The sequence below is a fragment of the Botryllus schlosseri genome, chromosome 13, assembly GCF_051294905.1.
Source record: "Botryllus schlosseri isolate E-star chromosome 13, Bs_hap1, whole genome shotgun sequence".
Lineage (NCBI taxonomy): Eukaryota > Metazoa > Chordata > Ascidiacea > Stolidobranchia > Styelidae > Botryllus > Botryllus schlosseri.
Genome location: NC_137248.1, coordinates 524,174 through 535,447, shown reverse-complemented (window position 1 = coordinate 535,447; position 11,274 = coordinate 524,174). Strand labels below are relative to the sequence as shown.

At 39.9% G+C, this 11,274-nt stretch overlaps 1 protein-coding gene across 1 annotated transcript; it reads right to left on the bottom strand.

The window, feature by feature from the left end:
* Positions 1–7,908: 7,908 nt before the first annotated feature.
* LOC145454365 (large ribosomal subunit protein mL53-like) lies at positions 7,909–10,733 on the bottom strand. The gene is made up of 3 exons (XM_080332365.1): positions 10,325–10,733; positions 10,143–10,255; positions 7,909–9,203 (listed from the first exon to the last, which is right to left on the bottom strand). The coding sequence occupies exons 1-3, from the start codon at positions 10,462–10,464 to the stop codon at positions 9,079–9,081; spliced, it is 378 nt and encodes a 125-aa protein (XP_080188491.1). The 5' UTR covers positions 10,465–10,733; the 3' UTR covers positions 7,909–9,078.
* Positions 10,734–11,274: the final 541 nt, after the last annotated feature.

Below are 11,274 nucleotides of genomic sequence, written 5' to 3'. Positions count from 1 at the left end.
GAAAAATGTGACGGAGTTCCTAATGATAATATTTAAAATACCACAAGAATTTGACGAAATCTTTGCTGACGGTTTAGTTTCGTACTTCACAGCTTTGTGTGAAAGGCCTCGAAACGCGTGCCAGGGTCCCGGGTCCCCTATTGTGTTCCGAAGGCTGAAATATTTTTAGGGGTAATGTTGGGATACTCCTCTCGACTTGTAGCAATATGTAGTTACGCCTTTGACGCCGCAGGGTAGTGAAAATGATTTTTGGAATTCCGTTATAATATCCGTACTTGCATATCTATTTCCTGAAAATGATCCATTTTCATCGGATTCTGGTGGGTCCCCTATTGTGTTCCGAAAACTGAAATATTTTTGGGGGTAATGTTGGGATACTCCTCTCGACTTGTAGCATTATGTAGTTACGCCTTTGACGCCGCAGGGTAGTGATAATGATTTTTGGAATTCCGTTATAATACCAATACTGGTATGTCTATTTCCTGAGAAATGATCCATTTTCATCGGATTCTGGTGAGTCCCCTATTGTGTTCCGAAGGCTGAAATATTTTTTGGGGTAATGTTGGGATACTCCTCTCGACTTGTAGCACTATGTAGTTACGCCTTTGACGCCGCAGGATAGTGAAAATGATTTTTGGAATTTCGTTATAATATCCGTACTTGCATATCTATTTCCTGAAAATGATCCATTTTCATCGGATTCTGGTGGGTCCCCTATTGTGTTCCGAAAACTGAAATATTTTTGGGGGTAATGTTGGGATACTCCTCTCGACTTGTAGCATTATGTAGTTACGCCTTTGACGCCGCAAGGTAGTGAAAATGATTTTTGGAATTCCGTTATAATACCAATACAGGTATGTCTATTTCCTGAGAAATGATCCATTTTCATCGGATTCTGGTGGGTCCCCTATTGTGTTCCGAAGGCTGAAATATTTTTTGGGGTAATGTTGGGATACTCCTCTCGACTTGTAGCAATATGTACTTACGCCTTTGACGCCGCAGGGTAGTGAAAATGATTTTTAAAATTTCCGTTATAATATCAATGCGAGCATGTTTATATCCTGAACAATGATCCAGCCAAATTCATTGGATTCTGGTGGGTCCCCTATTGTGTTCCGAAGGCTGAAATATTTTTAGGGGTAATGTTGGGATACTCCTCTCGACTTGTAGCAATATGTAGTTACGCCTTTGACGCCGCAGGGTAGTGAAAATAATGATTTTTGGAATTCCGTTATAATATCCGTACTTGCATATCTATTTCCTGAAAATGATCCATTTTCATCGGATTCTGGTGGGTCCCCTATTGTGTTCCGATGGCTGAAATATTTTTGGGGGTAATGTTGGGATACTCCTCTCGACTTGTAGCAATATGTAGTTATGCCTTTGACGCCGCAGGGTAGTGAAAATAATGATTTTTGGAATTCCGTTATAATACCAATACTGGTATGTCTATTTCCTGAAAAATGATCCATTTTCATCGGATTCTGGTGGGTCCCCTATTGTGTTCCGAAGGCTGAAATATTTTGGGGGTAATGTTGGGATACTCCTCTCGACTTGTAGCATAATGTAGTTACGCCTTTGACGCCGCAGGGTAGTGAAAATTAGGTTTGGAATTCCATTATAATATCAATACTGGTATGTCTATTTCCTGAAAAATGATCCATTTCATCGGATTCTGGTGGGTCCCCTATTGTGTTCCGAAGGCTGAAATATTTTGGGGGGTAATGTTGGGATACTCCTCTCGACTTGTAGCATAATGTAGTTACGCCTTTGACGCCGCAGGGTAGTGAAAATTAGGTTTGGAATTCCATTATAATATCAATACTGGTATGTCTATTTCCTGAAAATGATCCATTTTCATTGGATTCTGGTGGGTCCCCTATTGTGTTCCGAAGGCTGAAATATTTTTAGGGGTAATGTTGGGATACTCCTCTCGACTTGTAGCAATATGTACTTACGCCTTTGACGCCGCAGGGTAGTGAAAATGAGTTTTAAAATTTCCGTTATAATATCAATGCGAGCATGTTTATATCCTGAACAATGATCCAGCCAAATTCATTGGATTCTGGTGGGTCCCCTATTGTGTTCCGAAGGCTGAAATATTTTTGGGGGTAATGTTGGGATACTCCTCTCGACTTGTAGCAATTTGTACTTACGCCTTTGACGCCGCAGGGTAGTGAAAATGATTTTTAAAATTTCCGTTATAATATCAATGCGAGCATGTTTATATCCTGAACAATGGTCCAGCCAATTTCATTGGATTCTGGTGGGTCCCCTATTGTGTTCCGAAGGTTGAAATATTTTTTAGAGTAATGTTTGGATACTCCTCTTGACTTGTAGCAATATGTAGTCACGCCTTTGACGCCGCAGGGTAGTGAATATGATTTTTCAAATTTCCGTTATAATATCAGTGCGGGAATTTCTATTTCCTGATAAATGATCCATTTTCATTGGACTTTGGTGGGTAATCTATTGTCTATGGTCTGTGATTTTGATTGTTGCGTCATACTGTGCCTGTTTGGCTTCAGTGTGCCGATAACTCTTGAAAAGAGGCACCCGAAAAGTCTTTGAGTTTAATAAATATACTGCTACAATGGATGTTGTATTGAAAGCTGTAATCTATTGTGTTCCGAAGATTTAAATATTTTTTTGGGTAATGTTGGGATAGTCATCTCGACTTGCAGCACGGTGTAGTTCTTCCTTTGAGACTGCAAGGGGGTAAATCTGATTTTTGAAATTTCTCGTTTCTTAACATCAAGAACTGGCAACTGGTTTTTCAGAGAATTTTGAGATCTGGCAACCCATGTTCCAGTTATTCCTAAATTTTATATACGGAAAAAATACGTTATTTCCATGTACATTCACAATGATTCACCCGGTCATGATATTTCTGCTGATGTGCTATTAGCATCACAGTGGTGCTGCGATAGTTCACACTTCGCACGAATTTCAAATCAGTGCTTCCCATGACCATAAACACGCCATCAACATGTGTTTTCCGTGATCACCGACCGAATTTCCTACAACTCGGTTCACGGTTTTAAAAAGGCGTCCACTGCGATCCGAAAATGCCCTGGTTTGTTGCAAACACGGGTCGAAACTTAATTCTTTGCCGTATTTCGGACATTGGCGTCGGTACCAATATACGCCCACATTGGAATTGAAATAGTAAACAAGTAATTTCTACTGTATAAATGCTAGTCAGCCGTCAGTTTGTATATATTACTAACCTACGTAGGTTCGCAATCTATAATTTGTCGCTTATGCTTTTGTATTATCTTCTTTTACTTTCCCTCCAGTGTTGATGCCTCCTCTTTACACCGCCTAGGCTCAGGTGGGAGTATGATTTCAAAGACTATAGGCCAGATCATTTCGACATCGACGCCTTCCTGTCTTTTCATTGTATCGCACTCTTGTGGTGTTTTGAAATTATGGAAATTCATAAATTGAACTGAGCAGACTCTACTAGAGAGACAGAAAGAGAGTCTTTATTTTCGTCCAACCGAAATACAGATCAAATATTCGACAATACGGATGCAAAGTTTTCGGTATCGGATAGGAATGATCGATACTATCTTGGAGGTCAACTAGTCTGATCATATACCCGCATCAAACAGGTAGGCTACTAAATAAATACTAGTCGGCGCTCCAGCGTACATGAGCACGATCTGATATATCGACCTCATGTACAGACACATTCCACCCACCTCATGTTATGCTATCTTCTATTGCGTTTCATTAAAAGCGCATGCCTCTCCTTTACATCGCTTACGCCAGGGGCGGGCAACTTCTTCAGTCGGCGGGCCGGATATAGGAAAATTAGGTACTTGGCGGGCCGATTGCTGAATCGATACATTATTCGCCCATTTATGCACGTATACAAGTAATAAATCGTATTTATTGAATGTATTTTAACGACAGCAATGCAACTTCAAAGCCATTTCTCGTCGATAATGACGAAGACAATGTGGATTTGAGAACAGCATTGTCATACAGCAGGGGTGGCCAACCTTTTTGCCAGTCACGGCCGCATTTCGACTACTCATATAGCCTACGGCCGCATTCCAGAGCATAGTCGTAATGAACTAGCAGGACGCCAAATACTCACGTTAAGGTGTCTATGTCCATTTCCGGTGAACTCCGTACCAATCTATTAAATAATGTAGGCTGCTCATAGTCGCGACAAGCGCGAAAATTTTTTCAGATTCATTCATGAATTTCGTCATTAAAATTAGTAGTTTTACATATTATTTCCCATCCCATGTAATCATATTCACCGGTAGAGTTGATGGAGGGCTGTTTTCGAAAATTCATGGCAGGTTATGAATGATGATGCATCTTCCGGCAGGCCAATTATTATTAGTCACTTTGTTGCATGCTGTTCTTTGCATGTCTTGACCTCCCGTTAGGATTGTCGGTATAGTGAGGAGCACACGATTCCGAGTTGGTGTTTCTATATGAGGCGCATCTGTTCGCAACTATGTACTGTTGGGCTCCGATTGCAAAGTGCGCAACCATATTAAAGTCGAAAAATGAAGTCGCATTGAATCGCGCCCTGCGCGAAGAAAATTTCAAGAATAATTAAAATCTTTCAAGAAATCGGGAGTCAATTCGTAGATTCAAATTCCATGTCGACGGCCGCCAACACCTACTAATTGAATTACGTGTCCATGGTCGCAGATTCATCATCATCATCATTGGTTTATTAGCAATTTTATCAGTTCAATACACCACAAAAATGCGATACAATGAAAAGACAGGAAGATGTCGAAGCGACAAGGAGTAGTCTATGGAATCTGACACCCACCTTGGCCTAGGCGATGTAAAGAGGAGGCATGCACACTGAATGACAGTAAAGAAGATAGTATGGAAAAAAGAATGCGACATGTCATGGGAAGCGAGATCGATAGGTCAATCGTGGTCCGGTAATCTTGAGGATGGACTGTATTTATTTAGTAGTAATTGCTTGTATTTCGACTTGAATGTGGACATGCTCGTCGACTGTCGGATGGCCGGCGGGATACTGTTCCACACATCAGGTCCGGCATATTTGATGGAGCGATGATCTTTTCGGTCGATCATATGATATTTGGACGACGTGGACGCGCGTGTGTTGTACTTGTGCGCTTTTGATTCAGAGGTAAAGAAGTCATTGAAATATTCGGGGCAACGACCGCAGTGAAACTGATACATAAACTTGGCGATTTCTAGTTTCCGCATATCTTAAGATCATAAGATTGGCCACCCCTGTCATACAGGTACCACAATGCCTGCTTCTCTCTGATCAATCAACACACGGTGCAATCCTTCATTAAGATTTCAAGGCGTTCAATAAGCCCGGTACTCCAGATTTACCAAGATATCAATGCATTAGGGTTTAGTAGGTGACGAGTTAGCGTGGTTGTTAAACTGTGTGGCCTGTCTAACTATCTCGATATTGAATTCACGCGGGCCGCGGCCTCGAAATTTGAAATTTTCCCGCGACCCGTTTTCAGTTGGCGACACCTGGCATAAGCGGTGTCTTACAAAAGTGTGCGCCGTGCTACAAGTCGACGGTTACGGAATCAAAAATAAGAAATATCGGCCCGGTGTAAAATGACCATTGTCGTTAACAAACACCATGATTACCACAAATTACATTAGGGTTCAGTACATCGTAAATGCCGATAATGCAAGTCTTCTCGCTTCGACGAACTTACGCGTAAGCTCCACCCTAGCTCGCCGCACAATGCACAATTGCACATACATCTACATAATAATAACATACAGTCACTGAAATTTGATGTATGTAAGCAAGTAGTGGAAAATCTCGGAAGACTGAGGCCGGCGGCCCACATTATCATGCAAGACGAAAAACTGTCCGCGGGCCGGACAAAATTCCTTCGCGGGCCGTATGCTGCCCGCCCCTGGCTTACGCCGTGTCTGATCTGAAAGACTACTTCCAAGTCGTTTCGACACCTTCTAATCTTTTCATTGTATCGTAATCTTGTGGCGTATTGCTAGGAAAAACATTTTAATAATAAATTGAACTGAACTGCCTAATTCGACGTTCAACGGAATAATAGAGTGTTCGCATTCGGCACTCTGACAAGTAAATTGGGAAAGGTACATTCTGATGGAGTTAGATTATCATGGCTATATGGATACCTTACTAGAAGTAAGAATCCCTACGCACTGTTACTGATATACAGACTAGCGGCTTGGTTTGCTTGTGTTACGGAGAGACACACATTGTACAATGCGATACACAATGAGCAGATAGGAGGGTGTTGAAACGACCGGGTCAATCAAACATCGATCTCGTCCTAATTGCCGGATGTGTTCGAACGTGATCTTTCAGCTGCATTTCTTTCCTACACTTCTTTTCTTCTCTGGATTTATCAACTACGCCAGCTCAAGTCAGGTTATAAGGTCGACGTTATGGTCCAAGTTAGCTTGTGTTGTGGTTCGGATCAGTGACGATACGTTTACAGAGGACATGATTTCAGCTTCAGAGAAGGTTAAATTCACATCCAAAATCCACCTTCTATTTAGCTCTATATCAAGCGTGCCGTTATATGACCTACTTCTGCTCATATTCATATACGGCAGACGTGGTCAATAACCAAGTTCTTCTACTTTGCGACCAGTACTCCAAGTAGATTTAACCTGTTCGCACTACTTCCTCAGGCGGTTATGATTGTCGACTTCTTCTATTCGACTGTTTTTTAGGTCAGACGATTATCTATTATCTAATCTAGGCATAGAATGCTTTTGCTTACTTGTAAATCGGTACCTCGACTTGAATAGAAAGTAACAGCGTTAGTTATACCATAGCAAATTTACTACGCTGTAAATTGCTATGGTTATACTTCAAGTAGTTGTCATTGAGTAGAAATTTAGTGCGTTAGTTCTACTTGAGTAGCAATGCCAGCTGCTTTGACCATCTGTTCTTCACAGTGCTTATGCCATTTTCATGGCCTTTTGTCGACAGTTTGAGCATAGCCTTTACAAAGGCTATGGTTTGAGTGCAAAATGAACTACTTTCCACTTGCTACACCTTCCTCTGATGTTGTTGAAATATACTGTCATGGTTCATGATTTGCAATGACTGTGATGTAATACTGTTCCACTTGGTAAGTCTTCATTGTTCTTGCTATGATACATATTATGGTGTGCACACTGTGTACGCACTGTGTATTGTATACCAGTACTATGCTTGGATGTTTACTGCTGATTTTCCATGACTTTTATCTTTTGTTATTTTTATGTCCATTGGTTAACTGCCATAATAGTTAGTATTGATAGACTTACATCTTGCTATATGTACTCATTTATAACTCCGCTGGGTAGCGACTGAATCTAAGACCTTCCGCCCCCGCCCCCCCCCCCCCCGTCGTCTCCCAATCCATACCAATTTACATGTTGTTTGTTGGTGAGATGAATAAAAGCATACTGACTGAGTATTATCACGGTGGATGTATCCACGTAATGAGCTAATGATGCCGTCTCGAATTATCCTATTCATATGTTTTCGTTGCCTATCTCACATCATTCCAAACTCGTTTTTCAGGCCCGAAGTTAAAAGCACCGTTGACAAGGTTTGGAGTCACAAGTCAATCTCACTTTTGTAGTTTTGACCGAATCAACTCGAGTCATTTTTCAATCCACCATCGAGTTCAAGTCAGCTAGTAAATGGTCGAGTCCGAGTCATAATGTTTTGACTCGAGTCCAAGTTATCATGTTAACCGTTCAGTTTTCACTCAATCCGGCAGAGCCCGAATTCGGTTCTACTCACTTCTTTCAACTCTGCTCGAGTGATATGGAATAACTCACATTCATAATATACGGTAGTAATTTTCCTCAGTCCTAACAATTTCTGGCTTGAACGCGGCCTTATTTTCCAAGCATCAGGACTGATAGACGAAATACCAATAAAGTGGTAACTTTACTATTCTTCGAAGTTACAATGAAACGCTGGTCTTGGCCGTCCCAGTCTCGAGGGAATTGCAAAAATGACTCGAGTCAAGCCAAGTCACCAAAAAATAACACTCGAGTCAGACTCAATTTCAGTCACGACTCCGTGCCGTTCACTTTGTACTTATTACAATGCAAATATTTCAAGAGACTCTGGAGGCACAGAACTTCAATATACAATTGGATAATACATTCATACTGAAATAAACCAGAATATTTTTGGCTGACACTCGTCACTTATGCAGCAATACAAATAATTTCAGATCATTGAAAAATAATCCCTGCAATATCCAAGACAATCACTCATGATACACTTGAGCCTACTATTGAATTCTGAGTACCCCAAAACATTCACTACGAATACGTAAACAAATATAGTTTTCTGAATTTGGCAATCGGACTACCAGGATTCAACATCTCTAAAATAAGGAAGGTAAAAGTCAAGGTTGTAATCAAGTCACAAGGTTCCGTGTCTCGAGTAGTACACAAATTGACTCAAGTCGAGTCATTTTCCATTTTTAAGAAAATGACTCGAGTCAAGAAGACATTGCGACTCCGGTGGAGTCATTACAACCCTGCTAAAAACTTTTTGAGCTTCAAAATGCAATTTGCAATATATATATCTGGCACTTCAGGTATTTTACAGGAAAGTAGCTGAATCTAAATCTACATGACTGGGGCAACTAAAATATTTTCAGCCTTTTAAAATTAGATTAGAATTATAGCTAAATAATTTTTTTTCAAATTATATTAGAATTAGAATTACTGAATTCACAAAATCTTTGAAATTGAATAAGCTCAGTTCATACCAAATCAGGGTTCATTCTCGTGCCTATCATGTCTGATTATGCTAGAATTATCTAGTTGTCCATGTCTTCTACGTAGAGACAATAAGGCTTGTCTGGGACTCTACATCACAGTGGACAAGTTAACATTGATATGGGCGACTCAAATTTTGGAGACGCTCAAGTACCTAATGCCATTGAAGTGTTCGAAATGCAGTTGTGATTAGAAAAAGGGCACAATACCATGCATTAGTTATTTAGACTTCAACTGCAAGAGACTGGAAGTTTTCCATGATGACATCTGTGGCGTTTCAGATACATTCTTGATTCCGATAACTTAGAACAGTTTCTGCGGTGTGCCCAGAGTCTGTTCCTCTTTGTGATGACAGAATGCATTGAAATGGTACATCATTTCGTTCTTTGTCAGATTCGCGCCTTTCAAAATGAGTTTTTCTCCGTCGTCTAAATGATCATAATATTTCGTTAATATGTGATGATGAAGTTCATACATTGTTTTTCAACCATTATATCTACTAGGCCTACCATATTTTCAGAACCCAAGAAGAGGACATTTTTTGCCGGAATGAAAAATGAAAAAAGGAGTGTTATGTTGAGTTGGATGATTTTATACATTTCCACGATAGTTGCAGGCAAAAGTTACAAAAACAACAAATTAAATTTATTTTATAGATTCAACCCATGAATACTTTGAGGTTCACTAACCTTTTGTCAGATAGGAATGATCATTTATAACGATTTCGTGAAATTGTTTAAAGGAAATGTCATTGAAATCATATGCAACCGTCAAGATTATCGAAACTTATCCGACTAATAGGCTGGCTACTGTACAGTTTTGGTAATAAATACGTCTCGCCTAAAAGTCTTGTTGAAAGCAGACTTGCACTAGAAAATTTTCAGCTTTTCCAGATCAAATTAGAATTACACCTACAGTTTTTTTACCAAATTAGATTAGAATTACTGAATTCGTGAAAACTTGGACATAATCAATTTCAGTTCTTATCAAATCACAGTTCACTCTTATACGCACGAGAATGACAAATGTCTGAACACCGAGATAGGTTCGTTTACACGATGCAGTTCTCCTGTAGCATGAACAGGGACACTAGATTTTAGATTAGAATTGAAATTAGAGCATAGAAACATTCCACAAATTAGATTAGAATTAGAGCAGAAGAAAGATTTCACAAATTATATTATAATTATATTAACAACATTTCACTCTAATTCGTCAAATTAGACCACAATAGTAATGGTTGAAAGTATAGGCAATTAACTGGAAATGCGAAAGAAAGAGGATATTTGGGCATCCTCAGAGTACCATTTCTTTGGAAAACAGGACAAATTCTCCTGAAGGACTATAGTGGGCCTATATATACTCACTAAATTCCACTCTCGCTTGCGGCTCTGTGTCATCGTGCTTCATCAACGTGTTGATCACACATTTTCGGTTTGAATCTCTAATCTCTTCGCCTGAGACAATATTCCACATTTCTCTGAATCGGCCCACCAAATTAGATTCGGTTCATTTTGACCTTTCATAAATTGAAAAGAAATGGACTCACTTTGTGGACTTTGTGTTTTCATTCCATGGACACATCGCAAACTCGATTTTAGAAACCATTTTAAGACTCGGCGCAGTCTGAGCAACTTTAATGAGACGTCCGACCACAGAATGAACGGTCCTTGGTATAGCACTGGTCATAGCGCGAGGATATCTTGATATAGAAATGTATGTTATACAAGTACGCTACAAGGCAAAACAGTTATACATATAGTGATTTATGTATTGTCATTGTACTATCACTGCCACTGCTATGTGAACATGTGCATACGATTATTACCACCCGTTGATATTCTATACATGGCATATGTAGTAAACACATAAAAACACTAGAACACTAGTTCAAGTCAAAATACGCTAAATCTAGCGTAAAGACATTCGTGATTGATCTAGGCAACTGGTACTTGACTACTTGTTCGAACTTCATTTGCAGCATTGTGTAGTAAAAAGCGGTTGCCACTTTTATCAAAATACAGAGAGATTCCAAAATTTTGGAATCCGAATACACCCGGCTCCGGCTGGCAAATTGAAGTCCATAGTCAGAAGCCTTCCTGTCAATATCGTGCTAATTTTCATATTTCAGTGGAGAAATCCTGCTAAAATCCGAATTTTAGAGCAGATTCAAAATCCGCATCCAGTCCGGCTACGATAAATATAAATGAAATCCTGCTCCAGCTGCGGCTCTGGAACGGATCGTGGCCGCCTCTGGCCCAGTGATGAGCGGATTTGGAATTTCTATGTCCTAATCCAATCCAAATCCCAAACTTCAAATCCCAAACCAAAACCTTATCCATAACTTTTTCATATTTAATTCCGATATTTAGCATAGGGCTGCACCTCTCATGTTCATTTGCACCGAGTGAACCATAGTGTAGTGTACTACAAGTACATCAATAACTGATCTGAATAAAGTTTGTCGCCACACGACATATTAATTAGGCTTACCATATT